Source organism: Rhinopithecus roxellana, chromosome 18, assembly GCF_007565055.1.
Source record: "Rhinopithecus roxellana isolate Shanxi Qingling chromosome 18, ASM756505v1, whole genome shotgun sequence".
Lineage (NCBI taxonomy): Eukaryota > Metazoa > Chordata > Mammalia > Primates > Cercopithecidae > Rhinopithecus > Rhinopithecus roxellana.
Window position 1 is genome coordinate 68,570,114 of NC_044566.1, and position 20,592 is coordinate 68,590,705.

General features: G+C 42.3%; 1 protein-coding gene across 2 annotated transcripts in view; it reads left to right on the forward strand.

Annotated features, from left to right (window-relative positions):
• The window catches only part of ATP8A2 (ATPase phospholipid transporting 8A2), a 651,836-nt gene that overhangs the window by 197,468 nt on the left and 433,776 nt on the right, over positions 1-20,592 (forward strand). For both annotated transcript variants that reach the window (XM_030922372.1, XM_030922373.1), the window contains exons 17-23: positions 4,421-4,526; positions 5,262-5,344; positions 8,466-8,515; positions 10,719-10,788; positions 12,461-12,545; positions 13,465-13,604; positions 15,470-15,608. In XM_030922372.1, the coding sequence (XP_030778232.1) occupies positions 4,421-4,526; positions 5,262-5,344; positions 8,466-8,515; positions 10,719-10,788; positions 12,461-12,545; positions 13,465-13,604; positions 15,470-15,608 (673 nt within the window). The remainder of the gene's footprint in view (positions 1-4,420; positions 4,527-5,261; positions 5,345-8,465; positions 8,516-10,718; positions 10,789-12,460; positions 12,546-13,464; positions 13,605-15,469; positions 15,609-20,592) is intronic.

The window sequence follows — 20,592 nt, forward strand, 5'->3', positions numbered from 1 at the left end:
AGATCAACAAGGAGAAAGTAGCAAAGGAAATAAGATGAGCACAGTGTATGGAACATCACAGAATTCCAGTATTGGGCTAGGAATAGCAGCAAACTGTTGGATCCCCATTTACATCAGAGACTCATTTATTTATTCACTCATTTCGCAAACAGTTTCAGGACCTCATTTCTATGAAATACCTTGCTGTCGGTACTAGGGGAAGAGATGAATAAAAAATACCCGAGGGATTCCTGTTCACTGGGGAAGCAGACGTGGGAAATTCTTAGGAGTCATAGTACGGTTTTGCAGGATAGGTAAGGTGCAACTGAGGAGGTGATTTTGGTTTGTGTAGACAGAGAGGAATCCCATTCTCTTTGGTGACTGTCATGGCTACCATCACTGTTGACATGTGAGCAGTGTGGCCACCCACACAGAATGGTATTTGCACTGACATAAAGGTGGGATGCCGTAGAAACCCAGTGGCCTGAGGCAAATCTTTACTTCTTTGGGGGCCCCCTACATGCTTCTGGGATCCTAGTGTTTGAAAGATTTCAATGCTTGGCTCGGTTAATTTCTGACTCTCACTGGTGTTCTCTCCGAAGCTGGCCCGGGACTGACGTTCTGGGTCCCTGTGCGGGTTTGGGGGTTTGACTGTCCATCCCACACTCTTCGTGAGCCTGTCCTCCGCTGATGTTTGAATGGAGATCTGAGCACAGCTACTACCTCTCCCATTGCCTTCCCCTGCCCACTGCTTTTTTCCTGACTCCTCCTTGGTGGCCATGGTGAGTGGAAAGCACTTTAGGAAGAAATCCTACTGTTTATATAAGTTAGTGATCTTTCTTCTTCTTTCCTTTCCTCCTCGTCGTCTGCCCGCCTGAGCCAAATTTCCTTTTAGTTTAGTGGCAAAGTCATTGAGAGTAGGGACAGGTGCAACCCCTGTGAAAAGGAAGCCCTGCCGTGGGAACATTGTGATGACCATCCAAACACAGAGACTTCAAGGGCATTTTAATAATCTGGATACTCATAGAGTTTCAGTACAGGCATAATGAGGAATTGATTGATTGGTTTGGGAATTTATTTTCTAATTTTTAGTAAAAGCCTCCTAGCCTATGTGTACCATTTTTAAGCTTTCTTGGATCCTTGAGGCCTTCTGAGGTACCCTTCATCTTAGCTACTGTGTTAACTAAACTCTTTGACATTTAACTTCTAGCTCCACCATAATAATGAAGACCATAGAATAGGCTGCAATATTTTTCTTTGGGGAGATGTGGGGTTGAATTAAATGTACCCATTGGATGTTTTTAAGCAGTTTAAAACCAGGGCCTATTAGATTACTTGTTCATTTTGTGAAAATATGTTTGTGGAGAGGGAAGAAGTATTTGAGGATTTGTGGCTGCACATGCCCCACATTCTCATCTATATTGTCTTGGGACTATTGACTAAAATTAAAGCATTTGGTCCAAGAAAACCCTTACTTTCCTCCCAAGGGAATACTTGCATTTGTTACATAATTTTCTCTTTTCCTATATCATCATTTCACATTTTCTGGGTCCTTTAGGACTGTGTTAAGCTTTGTGTGGGCTGATAGCCAAGATGGAATTTGGCTCTTAGAGAATCAACCTGTGAGAAATTTCGGGGGACAGTTTATGCAACCACCTGCTTACATTGCTAACCCAGTGTGTGGGATAAATTTCCGAAGGTTCACAAGGAAGAAGATACAACTTTCTGTCGAATCATTATGCCTAAGACTTCTGAGCTTGAGTCTTCAAGAAGAAATCATTTATATATGTATATGATTTGGATAATTTGTAGCTGCAATTTCGCTTGCAAAACAATTCAGACGTATCATTTTCTGCTATTTTAAATGCACCAAATAAATAGAAAATATTCATTTCTAGATATATGGCATTTTGTACATATTACAAGCTGTTAACTGAAGGAAAAACATTGTATGATTCTGTTTCTATGAGGTACATACAATAGGCAAATTCATAGACACAGAAAACAAAACAGAGGTTACTGGGGGGTAGAGAGAAGAGAGAATGGAGAGTTATTGTTTAATGGGTATAGAGTTTCTGCTGGGGAAGATGAAGTTTTGTTTATAGATAGTGGTGATGGCTGTGGAGCATTGTTGAATGTGTTTAAAATGTCATTGAATTTTATACTTACAAATGGTTAAATGATAGATATTACATGTATAGTTTACCACAATACAAATGTTTAACATCTAAGAAGACACGCACACAACACACACACACACACACACACGACTAAGCATCCATAGGCTTCAGATTAATTTTGTCTCTTCTCCCTAATTTATTATAGAATGCAGTAGGAAGAAAACCAATGATAGGTTAATTTTATTTTAGGATTAGCAAAAGATCTTCGTGGATTTTGTCTGGCTTCCCATTTGCGGTAGAAGGCTCTGTGTGTGTGTGTAAGTCTTTTTAACTCTTAGAAAATATTTCACTACTAGGTTTACTTATTTGTAAAATCTAAGACCCTTTTTATGTTGCTTCATTATGGGACAAGGTCATGTTCAGAATTGGATAGTTCTCAGGTACGGGGAAGGCAACCTTGGATTGAAGCTAAATTCTCACAGAAAGCGCTTTTGGGGAAAATGTCTTACCATTTTTGCAACTCAGGCCTTGAGGAACGTGTACATTCCTTAAGCTCATGACTTCACTGAACTATAATTTAATGTGCCTTTTCTTTTCATGATCAGAAGTAGCCATGTGAATGGTTGTGACTTGATTCCATGAAATTCCTCTTAAGTCACATTCATAAGACAGAGAAGAAACTAAAAATATTCTTGTGGAAGTCGTCATTCATTTATGACTGAAAAAACAGAAAACTAGAAAAAGAGGAAGCACATAGCTGCTTCCTTCATACGATGATATAAATCTGTCTCAAGTTTATAGCCAGTTGCCTATTTAAAAGGGATGCATTAGAGACACTGATGTTAAAATAACCGCAGGAAAAGGCAGCTTGGTTATCACCCCTGCCTTGAACATAATTCTGGAAGTGCTAGCTCATGCAGACAGGTGAAAATTGAAAGTTTGTATATTGGGAGGAAAAGGGAAAACTTCTCATTTGTGGGTGAAATAATTGTCGACATTGAAAACCTAGGATAGTCAACGGCAATTCAGAGAACGAGTAGGAGCTCAGTGACCATTGGATATTAACTTACAAAAATCAACGTTTCTGCTTACATCCCAACAAGAAACTACTGTAAAATGTAATGGAAATGAGATTCCATTCATAATATAAAAGGCAATAGATAAAATGCCTTACACAGTACTTCATGTACAATGGTCACCAAAATAATTTTTGAGCAAATAAAATAATTAATAGACATATGCTAGGTCTTATATTTAGAATATTTAGAAGCTTTTAATACATAGGAAGACACACTGTTTTCTTAGATGGGAAGACAGCATTATTTTCCCACTAGTTATAAAAGTGCTCTAATACCAGTAAAAAAGTATACGTTTTTTCCCAGAGAGAATAAGAGAATTTTATTAAATACATATCCAGGGCAATTCTGGTTTTTTGTTGCTGTTCAAGAGTAATGGGTGAGAGATGCACTGCTTTACAGGTGTTGAGAGATTATAAACTTACAGAATGGACACTGCATAGAACAGATGTCGGGGAGGGGATGGGAGCCTGGAGACAGAATCTTCTGTTTATGGGGCCTGAGGTACAGCGGTGGGGGAGGCAGAACACACACTTCCGGAGGATCTTGCGGGAGTGAGGCGGAAGGACGTGGGTGAAGCAGAAGCACAGGGGAGGTGGAAGCAGAGGAGCAAGTGGAAGCACGTGGTGAAGTGGGAGCACATGGAGAGGTGGAAGCACTTGGGCAAATGGAAGCACATGGGTAAATGGAAGCACGTGGGTAAATGGAAGCACGTGGGTAAATGGAAGCACATGGCCAAATGGAAGCACGTGGGTAAATGGAAGCACGTGGGTAAATGGAAACACGTGGGTAAATGGAAGCACGTGGCCAAATGGAAGCACGTGGGTAAATGGAAGCACGTGGGCAAATGGAAGCACGTGGGCAAATGGAAGCACGTGGGCAAATGGAAGCACATGGGTAAATGGAAGCACATGGGTAAATGGAAGCACGTGGGCAAGGCCGAGGCTCCTGGGCAGGCAGGGTGTGCTGAAGTACAGGAAGGCTCTTCGTCTTTTCTCTCCCCGTCTCTTGAGCTACAGCGCAGGAGCTGCATCCCAAGAGAAACCCAGGGATTAGTGCGCGCGAGAACCGGCTTGGGGACTCCAGAGCGGTAGGAGGGGGCTCTTGAGGTCCATATTAAGGACCTCTACCCTGTCCTACAGGGAGCAGCAGGATGACCGGATGTTAGGTGGGGATCTGCTTGTGTGAGCCCTGGTGCCTGTTGAAGGTGTTGTGACTGACACTAATCCCGCCTCACGTTTGCAGCCCACAGCCCCTTGCATTCAGGAGTTCCTCACCCTTCTGGCCGTGTGCCACACGGTTGTTCCTGAGAAGGATGGAGATAACATCATCTACCAGGCCTCATCCCCAGGTGAGGGTTCTGGCCGGGTGTCCCCTGCTGGCCCCTTCTCAGGAGACTGGGTGTTGGAGTTATTCTTGGAGATGCTGCCATGTAGTCCGCCCCATAGACCCAGCTGTCTTCTGTTGGCCTCGTCCTGAGGCCAGGCTGTGGCTACAGGTGCAAAGCCGTAGAGAGCCCGGGGTGGGCTCTCCTGATTCTCATAACCCCTTTTTAACAGCAAAGGGAGGACCCCGGTTATGTTGCGTTTCCCGGCGGTGGTGATTGGGCCTGACAGAGCTCTGAAGAAAACACAGCTGGCTTCTTCCTCGTCCTCTCCACCTCAGATTCTCCACCTGCTGGGGAAGCTGTGCATGGGGGTTCTCTTTACCCACTTTCTGGGGCTTGGGAATCCCACAGCACAACTAAAATACCGCCGTGCTCAGAGGAGATGTTTGGTGGGAGTCGTGGGACTATTACTTAGGTTTATTGGAGAGAACTTGATCCCAAGCGAGAGTAGCAAGAATAGAAATCATTCTTGTCCTGGTGAATTAGCATAGATCCAAGCCCTCCACCTAACAGAAGTGCTCATTTCAGAACCTGGTGGTAGGAAGAGCAAGTGTTTCTCTACCCCGAGTCCTTACTACTGCGCAGATGACACCAGGCCTCCTTCAGTAGAGTGGGTTTTGTCAATTTGAAAAGTGACACTGAACAGAATTCTGTCATTACCAGTGATATGTCAATGTTTCACCAACTCCCAATTGACAGATGAAGCTGCTTTGGTGAAAGGAGCTAAAAAGCTGGGCTTTGTCTTCACAGCCAGAACACCATTCTCAGTCATCATAGAAGCGGTGAGTAACATGCGTATGCACGTTTCAGATCACCTACTTTTGTGAAGATTGTGCATGTGAAATGGCATGTCGGTTGTAAGTGATAGCTAAACGTCTCTTGTGGTGAAAAATCAGACCTGTGAAAAACTGGAGTTAATAGGATGATACTAGCTTGTTTGAGTTGTTTTGCATTGCAGTACTGTTTCGCCCTTAAGGATGCTTTTCCACGTGTCTTTCATACACTGATGTGAAATTATTTGTAGCAAAGAACTTCACAAGTCTACTCTTTGTTCTATAATAATTGGGAAAATAACTTAGCAGCCCACTTGTCTTTGAGGGCAGGTTCTACATCTCTCTGTAGCCTCAGAGCCCAAGAGTTCTTACTCAGTGGAGCCTCACAGTCCACTGGGCCTCAGAAGTCTCTTCAGCTGGGAGAGGAGTCAGAGTTAAGATCTGTCTCTTTTTTTTTTTTTTGAGACGTAGTCTCACTGTGTTGCCCAGGCTGGAGTGCAGTGGTGCAATCTCGGCTCACTAAAACTTCTGCCTTCCAGGTTCAAGCAATTTTCCTGCCTCTGCCTCCCGAGCAGCTGGGACTGACTACAGGCACGTGCCACCACACCTGACTAGTTTTTGTATTTATAGCAGAGACGAGGTTTTGCCATGTTGACCAGGCTGGTCTCAAACTCCTGACCTCAAGTGATCCACCCGCCTTGGCCTCCCAAAGTGCTGGGATTACAGGCGTGAGCCACTGTGTCCGGCTTTGATGTCTTTTATCTGTATGAGGGATCCCCCCTGCAACTGAAGTCAAGGGGTTTACGTATTTTCTGATTTTCTTCTGAGTTTCCGTACCTACAGGCCAAAGGGAGAAATTTAGTGATAGAAAAATAATTATATCAACAAGAAGATCAAATACAGACCTTTGGAATGGGCATTAGGGGAAAATGGTGGTTACGACTGGTGAGGCAGTGGTGTTTTTCGTGATAACCAGTTAGAAGGGCTGTTTTCTTATTGTCTGGATTGATGATGAGGGTCTGGGGCTAGTCCCTGCCATCCCTTGCCTTTCCCTACCCCTCCATTTGGGGAAGACTCAGGGATTATAGTTTTTGGCTTTGTGGATGCATCCTTAAATCCATAGACCTTTAATGCATTTGAAATTCACTTCCAAATGGTATAATAACTTGATATTGTTCCTGACTTGGGAGTACTGTAGTAAGTTTTTTCTTTTAGTTATATGCAAAACCTATAAAATATCATATCTTATACAAAGTACCCATTTATTGGCATCTTCAGTTTCTTATGGAGTACAGAGATGAGATCATGTGGTCATGTTTACTTTTACTATGCTTATTTTAGTCAACAGAGGGAATTGAGCTTAGGGAAAGGTACCATCATTAAAAGTAGAATGAAGTACTGATTGAATATAGAATTTCACTTACAGAAGCTTTTTAAAAATGAGGTCTTTTCTCCCCTTCAGTTGGAGGAGAATTTTAATCTTAGCCGTAGGATTTTCAGTTGTGTGGGTGCTGCTGCATGTCTCTGCATTGCAAAAATCGAGGTTGGGAGTTGGGGGCTTGGATCATAGGTGAGAGGCAGAAGAGAACAGGTGCGCACCACTTCACTCACAATGCCAGGTAAATGTGGAACCTAGAGAGCCTATTGGTGTCGTCCTCCTGGTGTTATATGCTGCATTGACCCCTCTTTGTTACCTCATTACAGTTTTAAGGTCATATTTCTGGGGGTCACAAAAGACTACCTGATTAGTTAGGACTCGTAAATAACAATAATAAAAAGAGTCCCTTTCAACCATTCATCAAACCGCCAATTCTCAAATTACAGGTTTTGCATATAAGTAAAAGAAAAAACTTACTGCTGTACTACCAAGTCAGGAACAAATTCTCAAATTCCTACATATTTACATGAAGTGTCCTCACCAATAGTCAGAACAGCCACGTCCATGGGCTACATCTGGAGGTGGTTGGTATAACTGTGGTGCAGAGAGGAGGTGGCCCCTGGGAGTGGCAGCCCTGGTGCTGGGTGGTGGTGGTAGCACTGGGTGTCTTCTGAATGGGGACATGATGAAAAGTTGGGACAGTCTGTGGAGAAAGGGAACTGGGAATTCATGGTTCCGAAGAGGTGAATAAAGATTGAGGAAGGCTGGGTGAAGTGGATCATGAGTTGTTTTGTGGGCTGCAAAGAGAAGAAGTGGAGAGTTGTGGGTGTGAAGATCATGATTCCGTCATCTACTTGGTAATTTGAATGTGTTACTTCATTGATTACTTCTCTGAGCCCTAAAAGACAAATGCTTTTGCCATGCATAAGAAAGTCACACACTTAGAGGCAGAAACTGGATTCAAACTCACATGTATTGGATGCCAAAGGCCACATTCTTTCCACTGTGAAGTGCTGGGGAAATGGAAAGATTAGATTAAAAATTTGAAAATAGTGTACACACCATCTGGAATTTTTAGATGGGAAAAAATTGTGAATATTGACATTCTAACTTGAAAGAACCCAAAGAAAAAGAGCGTTTGATTGATTGTTCTGAGACCAGGTACGGATTCACCATCTCTTTATCTGCAAATTCAAAACCCAAATGCCTTTGAATTCCAAAAGATTTTTTCCTAAGCTTGGTGAATAGTTATTTGGCAGCAAAACCTAATCAGAAGCAATGAGGCTGTTTATGATCTTTATGAATCTCACTTCCTGTGATATGCATACATTTTGCTGGAGAACGTGGATGTGTTGTATAACAGCATGTTACCCCAGACCTTGCTGGGGACATTATGGTAGATGGTCTAGAATATGCGTATATTTTTATAAAATTTGTAAAATCCTGAATTCAGAAGCATAACTGGGCCAAAGGTTTCTGACGGACCTGTGCAGCTGGTGTCCTTTATCTCCATCTCTTGGAAGTGTCTACACCAGTCACCTGTTAGGACAGCCATAGCACTGAAGAAACATGAGAAGCTTCCACCAGAAGAGGGAGCTCTGACCCCACCAGACTTGTGAGAAAACAGTACATGTTGCAAAGGGCTAGGAGGTGGGAAGAGAGAGAGCCTACGTCTGTTTATGTTTTGGAGACAATTGCTTTCAGATTTTAATACTCTGCACCTTGGGTAAGAGCCTATTTTTCTTCGTTTAGATGGGACAGGAACAAACGTTCGGAATCCTTAATGTCCTGGAATTTTCTAGGTATGTTTCTCTTTCATACATTTGAAAGAAAATAATTTATTTACCAACTTCATCAGAGTGTTTACATGATTGTATGGTATGATCCAATATAGTACTTAAGTATTAAATATAATAAATGTATCTCCATAAACTCTCTTCTCCTTGGAATTTGTGACTTTCATTAAGGAAAGTGAAGCAGGTTATTTTTCTTTGTTTTACTCAAGAGAAATGCTCTCCTTCCATGTCCTCCTTTTTCTTTAGATTGCCAGAGCCTGATGTTCTTGCATCAGCAGCTGCAGACATGTCTGAATAGTTTGGCGCATGTGATGAGGGCATTATTTTCATTGGCGTTTCCCAAGTCCCATGAGGTCATTCCTCTTACTCCATCTGAGCGCTCCTCTGGAGATCTGAGAAACTGACAAATGATGACAGATGAAATCAGTTTATCTCATTAGAGGCTGGGTCCACGTAGGGCAGTTTTCCTGGACTTACTCGGAAGCATTCTTCCCCAGTACAATTTTGAAAAGTAAGACCCAGGATTATTTGTTGGACTTTTTTTGTTCACATAGAACATTCATTGTTATAAGGAAACATCTTAATTTTTTGTTTCTTTGCCTCTTTTTAACATGGAATTGTCAGTACTAAAGCAAAGTTCTGTTGCTATCTCAAAAGCATCTTTTCCTATAATTAAAATTAGGTGGAGTTTTCAATAACCTTTGTTAAATGATTCACAAATTGTTTGCTCTATTTTGTAAGCTATTTTTAAATAAGGATTAGTTTTGTATCTTTATATAGGAAATACTTTCCAGCCCTAGTCTTTAGTTTTAGGACTGCAGGCTTGGACTTGGAACCATGGGGAGGGGAGGAGGGATGGTTGATGACGGTGGTGGCTCATGTAGGAAGTGGTGACACTGTCCCTGCGTGTGGAGGTGAGCGACGTGCTAGGCATCTCTCCAGACTGTTTCGTGCCCCATCTTTTGTTGGAAACTGCAGTGCCCTGTGACTGCATTAACTGGGACCAGCAGTTATTGGACAGGCAAGGAGGAGGAGAAAAGAGAGTTAGATAAAAACAGGTGACTATGGATAGAGACACAAGGATGTATTAAAATGTATTTATGGGAGAATAAGAAGGAGCAGAAAGATAATTTGTGGTTATAGTGGTGAGTCTATTTGTTTTTCATGGACTCATCTCTTTTCCAGTGCCAGTTAATCTTGATAATACTCCCTTGAAGTAGTTGCTTTACACATTGAGAAACTGAAACATGGGTTTTGAGTACTGCCAGGAGTGCCTACCTGTAAGACGGTTGACAGAGAAAGCAAATCCAGGTCAGCTAGAGCGCTATGGGTTAGGATGCGGGCATTTATCCAGAACTGAAGAGAGCCTCTCCCCCACTCTTAGAGACTTACAGTCCATTGGGAACCACCACACTGAAAGGCCACAGAGATGGGGGGTGTAGGGCCTCCTGTAGTTGGAGTGTGCTTCAGGAGGTTGAAATGTTGTTGGCAAAGGAGGATCAGAATGTGTAGAAGAGGAGAATGGTGAGTCCTGTGTGTGCTCAAAGCCTGGTGGTCGTGCGTGGGAGTGTTGGTGGGAGATGAGGCGAGGCTGCACAGGTGGATGGAGAGCAGTAAGAAGAATTCATAGGCGGTGGAGACTCACTGAGGACTCGGTGGGTGAGGATGGGCCAGGAGGAAAGACCGTGTGAGGAAGTGTAGATGCTGTGGTGAGCAGGGAGAGAGTTCCTTGGTGCTGAGTTGGGAGTGTTCTGTGGATTTGTGATTTCTTTTACTCCAGTTAAAAGATGACACAGGGAGGAGCTTCTGAGTTAAGTGGATCTATACCGAGTCTCCCACTTTTGTACCTACTAGGCACGTTACTTGATAGCTTAGAGGTGGAAAATAAAGAATATTTTTAGAGAGTAGAGGCAGAAGTCAATCGGATGTGGACTGTCAGTGCTAGAATTCTCCTTTTCTGTTTTTCCTACTGCAAATAGCGGTGCTAGTCCATTTTCATGGCAGGGAAAGAAATAGGCATATGTTCATTAGATGTAAATAAAAAGAGTAGGAGATACACAGGCCCTACTTTGAAGAAAAAGGCAGGGAAAGATAGACCTTGGCCATTTTTAGGAACCCCAGACCATCTTTTGTTTTGACTGGTGTTCAGCTGGGGGACGTGCATCCTGTAAACAGACCAGTGAAGACTTTATTTTTTTCACTCCCCCAGTGACAGAAAAAGAATGTCTGTAATTGTCCGAACTCCTTCAGGACGACTTCGACTCTACTGTAAAGGGGCTGTAAGTATCGGAGAAGCGGTGTGCACAGCAGAGTTCTTGGCAGCTTTGTTAATCTGCTGCCTTTCCTAACTGCTTTCCTCATCACTCCCTGACTGTTTGTCCAGAGTGGAAAGACTCTTTCAGGTGGGCTGTGAAGTTGACTTCGTAGTAAAAGCCCACTGAAGATAATGGTGGTTCAGGGCAGTGTGGCACAGATGGTCAGTGCAAAGCTTACTTTTAGCCAATCGTTGGTTTCAGAAACAGTGACTCCATGTGTCATGCAAAATCCTTGGAATATGAATTCTTACTCCAGTTTTACCAGCATTGTGTTTTGACTTTGGGAAGATAATTTGTGTTGACCTATGATAATCTTAAGTACTCTGATATATATTGGTTCTCTAGCACCTCTTCTTCTCAATTGTTATGGTTTTTTTTTTTTTTTTTTTTTTTGTACATTATAGAGAGCCGTGTTGTAGGTACAAAGGCAATGCCCATGTGTAGCTGCATTATTACTGCCCCTTTTAGTCAGTTTCCTAGGTCAGGCTTTGTGTCCTGTGTACCTTCTAGTAGCCAAATCTAAATGATTTATTTCAAAGGAAAAATGTTATTGCTTATGAATCTTAAGACTAGATCCTGTTAAATTGTAGTCTTATGTATTGAGGGAAAGAATTATTAAACTTATTTTGACTATGTCAAGAATACAAAGCTCTCCTAGGATTAATTAGTGGTTGACAGTATTACTAATCTTTACCAGTTGTGGCAAGAAGAGTGGTTTTATTTGAGTACATGATGACTAGAGCTTTTTACAAATGAGAGAATGCATGGGAATTTTAAAGGCATTATATTTGGACTTGCTAAAGAATTCTGTGTTTATGGCAAAATGAATTGAGCTCATCTAGGTTTTGTTCTCATATGATATATTTTTAAAACTTTTTGTTTATTCATTTGCTATTGTGTTCCAAGTACCACATTGAGTACAACAGGTGTCAGTGTGAGGTGGTAGAGAGAGGAGGGCTGTCAGTATAGAAGAGGTACATATGAAAAGGCTGCAAAGGTGTATTTTATTTTTATAGGATTTAATTCTCTCCAAAACCAAACTCAGTTTAAAAAAAATTTTTTAGAAGCCTAAAACTATGCAATTTGTAACATTTGATGGATTATCTGTGGGATCTGGTCCCCTAACCCTTCTTGTCAGTCATGGAAATAGTTGTAGACAGATGAGCTGTGCACCTGTGTGTTTCTCAACAGAACTGAGTTCAGCGCCCAGTGGGTTGTGCCCTCTATGCTTAGGATTGCCTCCCGTGTTGGGAAGCAAGGTTGTATTTGAGTAACTTAGGATGTGCATTTTACCCTTTCCCCTTCTGCACAAGCACCTGATAAACTTTGGGATATGAGTTTTGCAAATTTTGGTGAATATAGGCCCCCTTGTGTTCCGATGATTCTCCCGTACTTCTGGTTCTCCCCAGCATATTTTTGTTTGGCTTTTAAGATACAGATTTCGGTTTTGTTGCCACATTCATACCCAATTTGTTTTCCAAAGCTCATGCCTGAGCCCAGCCAAATGCTAAATTCCTACTTACCCACTCGGGTATTCTCATGCATGTTAGATAAACAGAAACAAAGCCGTGCTTAGCATGCTGGCTGGAAGGTTTACTGAAGGGTTTGCCAGTCACAACGTTTCCCTATTTTATAGGATAATGTAATTTTTGAGAGACTTTCAAAAGACTCAAAATATATGGAGGAAACATTATGCCATCTGGAATACTTTGCCACGGAAGGTAAGTGGAATTTGGAAATGTTGTTTTTGGCCATTGGAGCTGTACTTTCAAGCATGTTGTCTTGATTTCCAGGAGCACATTCTTCCAGTGCCTGCCCCATCCCCTCCTGTGCCCATGGCAGTGACAAGATGCATAGCCAAATCCAAACTCGGTTACCTGTAGATGCCTCTGTCACTCATCAGCACTGGAGCCAGAGGGAGATGCAGGCCAACGCACAGCATGTAGAATCACCTTTAGTTACTAGTCCCCTTCTCAGAAAACTCATGTGGTTATTTTCCGGTTCCTCTCTTGGTGTCCTTATGTTACTGGCTTATCCATGACTTAAGGAAATAATAATTCATGGAACCCATAGTGAGCAGGAAACGAGTTCTCTGGAAGGCTGTAAACGACACTGGTGTCAGGTGTTTCTGCTAGCGAATGTCATGATACTCAGCATGATAGCTGGAGCCATGCTGAAGTGCTGACTGCTGCTTTCTGACCTCTGGCTCTGCATGCATGCACATGTGAGTACACACTGACACACATGCATGGGTGTGGCTCCTTGAAAGCCTGGATCTTTCATGGGATAGCACATGGGGCCTTTCCTTGCTGTCTTGAAACACACTTCCCACCTCCTCTGCTTGCTGAAACCTGCCTACTGTGCATGGATCATGCACAGCCGCGGAACCTCTCTGCCACGGAGAATTCACTATTCTGACTTCTTGTGCACTCAGACTTACAGAAGAGGTAGTTTATATTAGAATACAGGCGAGTTGTTTTTAAATTTCCCTTGGTAGATGTGGGAGTGTTGAATTAGAGTGACCTAAAGTACCGAGTCTCTTCAATTTTTTTGAGCATACTGATGGGAAAGGGAGCACAGGCTGTCCCCTAGGAGATCACGCGTTCTGCCTGCCTCCATTCACCAGTGGCTGTCTTGCAGGCTTGCGGACTCTCTGTGTGGCTTATGCTGATCTCTCTGAGAATGAGTATGAGGAGTGGCTGAAAGTCTATCAGGAAGCCAGCACCATATTGAAGGACAGAGCTCAACGGTTGGAAGAGTGTTACGAGATCATTGAGAAGGTAACCGCACACAATACAGTCTTCACAGCTCCATGAAGGACTTAACCACCTATTTCACAAAGTCTTTGACCAAGAATCCTTTTACTGTGTAGGGATGTTCTCTTGTCTTGTGTCTTAATGGACCAGTAGCTCTGAGTCATTTTCTTTGCTTTAGGAAGCACTTGATTTGCATGGTCTCTCTGAAAGGTCTAGCCACCCTCAGCTAAACATTATTGATAGCTTCAGAAATATGAGGTCAAAAACAGCATCAATGACTTTGCTTAAGATTAGGCTTAATGAGATTAGCTCACGCTGTTGAGTTACAGGAGCAATCAGAATGCTGTGGAGGTGGGTTAGATGTTGTAATGCTAAGCTTTCTCGCACTAACTGACTTCAATGATACTTCAGCTTTGCAATGGCTGCTCCATGTTGCCTACTTTGATTTTATTGTTGTTGTTGTTCTTTTCAGTTTATCCTAAGGCATTAGCTCACTTTCAATTTATTGGTTTCCTTCAAGTGTGGGAGCCAGATTGCAGCTTTTTCTGTTTCATGTTGGCAGCCATAGGGCCATCCAATTTCCAGTTTCTATCACTTTTTTTTTTTAATATAGAGATGGAGTTTCCCTCTGTTACCCAGCACCCAGGCTAGAATGTAGTGGTGCAGTCATAGCTCACTACAGCCTCAAACTCCTGGGTTCATGCTAACCTCCCACTTCAGCCTTCCGAGTAGCTGGGACTGCAGGATCATGCTACCATGCCTGGCTAAGTTTCACTTTTTTTTTTTTTGTAGAGATGGGATCTTGCTATGTTGCCCAGGCTGCTCTGAAACTCCTGGGCTCAAGTAGCCCTCATGCCTGGGCCTCCCAAATCCCAAAGTGCTGGGATTACAGGTGTGAGCCACCAAGTCTGGCCCAGTTTCCATAACTTTGAAAACATCGCCTATTAACTTTTTTTCATTCCTCTGTTGGTTTTAAAAAATTCTCCTCTGCTTTTTTATACAGTTTTTGGTTTAAGTTTTATATTCAGTTATGTATATTCAGTCATTTTAATGTACTGAATTAAAATGAACTGAAAAAAACTGAATTCAGGTGTTTATTTGCCCTGTTTTACTGGAAATAGCCCACATTATTTTTAGAATTAGAAAAAAGTAATTAAATAGGTGACATGCCTATGGTGGGTGCTCAAGAGGTAGCTGGATCTTCCCACAGTCTGTGACCAAGCAGAGGTGCTATATCCTGGAGAGACTTGGGATGTGGGTACATGGAGCAGGCCCTTTGTGTAGTCTCTGAAATCTGCCAGACCAGCAGGCACAGCACAGGCAGCCCGAGGGAACCACACATCCACACCCATCCTCAATGTGAGCTGATCTGCCCTGGACCTTAAAGAGCTCCAAAAGGGGCAACGTTTTATAGCTACCCTCCATCTTAAGATACTTGGATGTTTTTTTTCTCTCACTGTTAAATCCTTAGCACCACAAGTCTCTTATTCCTATTTTGCTGTATCATCTAGAATTAGTTCTCATCATCGTTTGTTAAATGTGATATAATGTGCTACTCATTTGTGGACTGAAAGGGAGGGCTCAGGTACTGTCAGTGTCCTTGAGATAACCTGCCCATCTGCCCTGCTGCCAGATGGTTTCTATTCTAACAAGCTCCTGTATCGAGAAATCAGTGATGAATACTGCGCGGCCTGTGTCTGTAGAGTGAGTCCATCACTGCAAGGCATTTGGAAATGCCACCCATCCAGATGCCGTCTGCAGACATAGGTGTAAAATAGAGGAAATAGAACAACTGTCTCAGAACAGTTTGATTGCCTTTCTTTGCCAGAATTTTAGTGCTGTTCTTAAGTATGTGCCAGTCTTTAACTGAGGATATTTTTTCAATCTAGAATTTACTGCTACTTGGAGCCACAGCCATAGAAGATCGCCTTCAAGCAGGAGTTCCAGAAACCATCGCAACTCTATTGAAGGCAGAAATTAAAATATGGGTGTTGACAGGAGACAAACAAGAAACTGCAATTAATATAGGTAATGATTTTTACAAATAATTTCCTGATGCTGCCTTTTGTATTAGTTTTTCGAGTATCTTGTAAATGTGTCTAAATGTTTCTCAAATTCATTGACCCATGGCGTTTTACAGGACTCTTCATTCACAAGGCTAAGAAAAATGGACCCGAATCAAATGAAGATGCCCTCATTCCTGTTACAAACATTAAAACCATCATAGTTCCTAGAAAGGTTTAGACACACTTACGTAGGGCATAGAATTCAAGACGTGACAGCTTTCATTTTCTTTTTGCTTTCTTCACAAGATTTTAGTCTGAGACGAAGCATGTTTTCACTAGGTTTAAATATGCCTTATTTTATGTAATTATAACCATTTTAATAGTTTTGCCCATTAATGGACTTTTCTAAGAGCCTTGCATCTTGCCCTGCCCAGCTTCGATGACAACTTCCTTGCTTACAGAGCATCACAGAGATGAAACTTGAAGAAAAGGAATTTAAGTCAGGATAACTATGCCATTGTTAAAGGAGCACATTTTAAGTTTGAAAAGGAGTTGAAGCTACTCGTTTTTTAAAAATCTAATCTTGATTATTTGAAATATTTAAACATTATCTGGCACTTTTTTTTTTTTTTTTTGAGACGGAGTCTTGCTCTATTGCCCAGGCTGGAGTGCAGTGGGGCCATCTCGACTCACTGCAAGCTCTGCCTCCCGGGTTCATGCCATTCTCCTGCCTCAGCTTCCAGAGTAGCTGGGACTACAGGCGCCCGCCACCACACCTGGCTAATTTTTTGTATTTTTAGTAGAGTTGGGGTTTCACCCTGTTAGCCAGGATGGTCTCGATCTCCTGATCTTGTGATCCACCCGCCTCGGCCTCCCAAAGTGCTGGGATTACAGGCATGAGCCACCATGCCTGGTCTGTCTGGTACTTTGATCACCATTATAGTGTAACAAGACCTGGTGCATATGTGGTAAAATGAACACATAAGGACTGCATAACTTATAATATCTCGCTAGAAGTAGACTTTTCTCTTCTCTCTTCTCCTCTCTCTTCTTTCTCGAGATAGAGCCTCTCTCTGTCATCCAGGCTGGAGTGCAGTGGCGCAATCTCGGCTCACTGTAAGCTCAGCCTCCTGGGTTCATGCCATTCTCCTGCCTCAGCCTCCGGAGTAGCTGGGACTACAGGCGCCGCCACCACACCCAGCTAATTTTTTGTATTTTTAGTACAGATGGGGTTTCACGGTATTAGCCAGGATGGTCTCCATCTCCTGACCTCGTGATCCACCCTCCTTGGCCTCCCAAAGTGCTGGGATTACAGGCATGAGCCACTGCGCCTGGCCGAAGTGGACTCTATTTCTATATCTGTTTCTATGTCTGTGCTCTGTGTGTTAGGAGGAAACCTACTACAGCCTCTGTATTCAAGTGACTGTAGTGCTCTTCAGAGTAGTCTGCTTGGAATATTCTCAACATAATCCAGTGGTGTCCCTTTCCTGAAAACCTGATCTTTGTTTCATCTTTGTCTTACAACCTCAATTGTAAATAATACCTGCCTTGTTGGGTAAATTGAATTAAAAAAAAAAAAGACAAAAGCCGTATAATCGTTTCTTGTCAGGGATATAGCTAATTAAATGGAACTTGGGCTCCCAAACAACTGAAGTTAAGCTCACAAGAGAGTGACATAGGATTCATAAACAGTTCCTGAAAAATCAGCCATAGGTTTTGTTCCTGGATTTGTTTTTTTTTGTTTTTTTTTTTTTGTTTTTTTTTTTTTTTTTTTTTTTTTTGAGGCGGAGTCTCGCTCTGTCGCCCAGGCTGGAGTGCAGTGGCCGGATCTCAGCTCACTGCAAGCTCCGCCTCCCGGGTTCCCGCCATTCTCCTGCCTCAGCCTCCCAAGTAGCTGGGACTACAGGCGCCTGCCACCTCACCCGGCTAGTTTTTTGTATTTTTTGTAGAGACGGGGTTTCACTGTGTTCGCCAGGATGGTCTCGATCACCTGACCTTGTGATCTGCCCGTCTCGGCCTCCCAAAGTGCTGGGATTACAGGCTTGAGCCACCGCGCCCGGCCTGTGTTCCTGGATTTGTGCTGGTTGTCACTCAGATGCTTGGTTTTGGAGAAGAGTATGATGGTATTTTAGTGCAGAATCATCACTGCTAGTAGAAAATACAAACCCCAAGCTTACAGCGCTTTGATGATGTGGCTGGCATTTTTACAGATGAAGAATAACACATTTGCTTTTTGTATACTATGTTTCTGTATAAGTATATAGATTGGCCCTTTATGTGTTATTTTTCATATGAGTTTGGCCTAAAACACCTGCTATGGATCTGCGGCCCCTGTTCTTCACAGATGGCATGCTAAGTCGACTGCCACCCTGAAATACTTACCTAAAATGTAGGTGGCATGCCTTCCACCCTCTTAGAGCAATGTGAAAAAACAGTGGGTAATTGATCAAGTTAAAATTGAGCTGTATTATAACTTTAACCTGCAAACAATACCTCAAATTTGCCCTACTGTCACAATATAGCCTGCATAGAGTTTTTTGATGATGGGCCATAAAATACAGTATCTTGGGTTAATAAAATGATGACTTACTCAAAAAAAAAAAAAAATTAGCTGTAAAGTGGTAACCTTTCTTAGTTTTCCAGATCTTGAGTGTTCCTGCTGGCCTAATAACCTGTGCATGTCGCTGGTCCTAGACTAAACTATCTTCAGTGTGTTCTTGGATGTGCCCTGGCTGGAAAAGGGCCACAGCTCCCTCTTACTGCCTCTCATCCACACTACACTGTCCAGCCCCTGGGAGCACATGCAGCCTTTTTTTTTTTCATGTTCATTTTGTTATACCTGAGTCTATCTAGCTAAATTTGGGATAAACACTGAAAAGCACTGAAAATCAACCCAGAAAACACAAATGGATTATTAATTGAAAAGGAAAGTTTTACTTGTATGCGATGAGGCTGCTCTGAGCCTTATGAGATAATTGATACCATTCCAAACAATTTTTAAAAAATGATTATTACTATTTTTTACTTTTTTCTAAGAGGGTGTAGTCATGTGTAGTTCTGGTGCCAGAACCACTCACATCATTTGCTATTTCTTTTCTTTTTTTGAGACGGAGTCTCGCTCTGCCGCCCAGGCTGGAGTGCAGTGGCCGGGTCTCAGCTCACTGCAAGCTCCGCCTCCTGGGTTTACGCCATTCTTCTGCCTCAGCCTCCCGAGTAGCTGGGACTACAGGCGCCCGCCACGTCGCCTGTCTAGTTTCTTGTATTTTTTAGTAGAGACGGGGTTTCACCATGTTAGCCAGGATGGTCTCGATCTCCTGACCTCGTGATCCTCCCGTCTCGGCCTCCCAAAGTGCTGGGATTACAGGCTTGAGCCACCGCACCAGGCCAAACCTATGCTATTTCTTAACTGATCTTTCTTAGCAAGTACTCTCCAAGACAACTAGAAGATGATGCTTTATAACCTGATGACTTTTTGTCAAAGTCTGTTTATCATGGAGGCTTTCTCTGTTCGCATTTTATCTAGTGTATCAGTCAGATTCAAACACGTCTTGGGTGTTACTAAGTGAGCTGCTAACAGCTGGAGAATTGATTTCTTTGGGAGAGCTATGTCTGAATTGTTTCTTCACTTCGCCTTTGGAACTCAAGCTTGTAGCCTTGGGTGATGTTGAGAATTTAAATGTCATTTTATGATTTAAGGTATCTGTTGAGCCTACAAATGATGCAGAAAGCTCAGGAAAGCATATACGTCCAGACATTTTATTAGACTTATCAGTGTCAGACCACAGGTGGCAGCTGTCAGCAGCATGAGGTCATGCTCTAGATACAGGGTGGGTTTCTAAGCCTGTGTTCTCGTCATATAGCCCTCATACCCCTGGTAGTATGAACCATTATTGACTTGTCTTCCATAATACTTTACATTTTCATACATCCTGTGTGGGTTTTAAGGTATTCAGAAGATATTTGGGAAGATGAAGTATTTAGCAGTTCTCCTTCTAGATGAAAAAAGGGAAACAGCAAGTTAATGGAGTGTCTGGCAAGTGCCAGGCACTTGCTTCAAGATCACCTTCAAGCAAGAGTTCTGAAAACTCTTTTTTAAATCTTTACATATGAACAGTCTTACAGCTCGAGGAGGAAATTCTACGTTTCCCAGGGCTATACCCTACTTAATGACCAAACTGCTACTAGGTTTCAGGGCTCTTGACTTCTGATGTGGGGCTTATTTAGAGGGATTCACATAGCTTTTGCAAAAAATGTTTTCTGCAATTTGATTTAAAAGAGCATGGAGAATGGTAGTATATTTCATCTATTCCAAGGCGCACATTGTTTTTACATGTTAATGTCCCTGAAATGGGGGTGCCTTATGGTTGTTGACTCTTACGTTTTTAATTCACAGCATTATCTTAAGTGGTATGTACCATTAGAGTTCATCTTTAGATTTGGTGACGTTAATTATCTTTGGTGTTTGGGGGTGTTGGCTCTTTTTAGAGTTTTTCTTTTTCTTTTTTTTTTTTAAGTATATCTATCTCATAGTTTGAGAATTTATTTTTAAAGTTTAACATTTTGTTCATACCTTGGGAAAAAAATACACTTAGTCAAATCAAGTACCAGGACATGTGTCTCCTGTGAGCCAGTGAATTTTATGTAGATAGACAATCATCTTGTGCATAGGTTTTAGTCGTTTGAAATGGGCATGTTGCCAGAATCCTGCAATGCTGTGCTTGCATTTATGCTAACTAGCTGTGTTTTGAGAAGTTGGCGATTTTCTCTTTTAGCTGAAAAATTTGGCATCAGCTGGTCTAAAGTGAAATTTCAGATGTAGCCCTGGTAAATCTCGCAGTGGTCATTTCCTTATTACCACTGGATAAAATATCTATTAAATAGTTATGCAGTAGATGTGGAGTTTTCAGAGTCTGTAATTTTTTTGTAATGGATGTAGGATGAGTGAGAACAAAATCCTAGTGTGTATTCCATTTTAAAGTAATTAAGTTGGCATTAGCTTTCCTCTT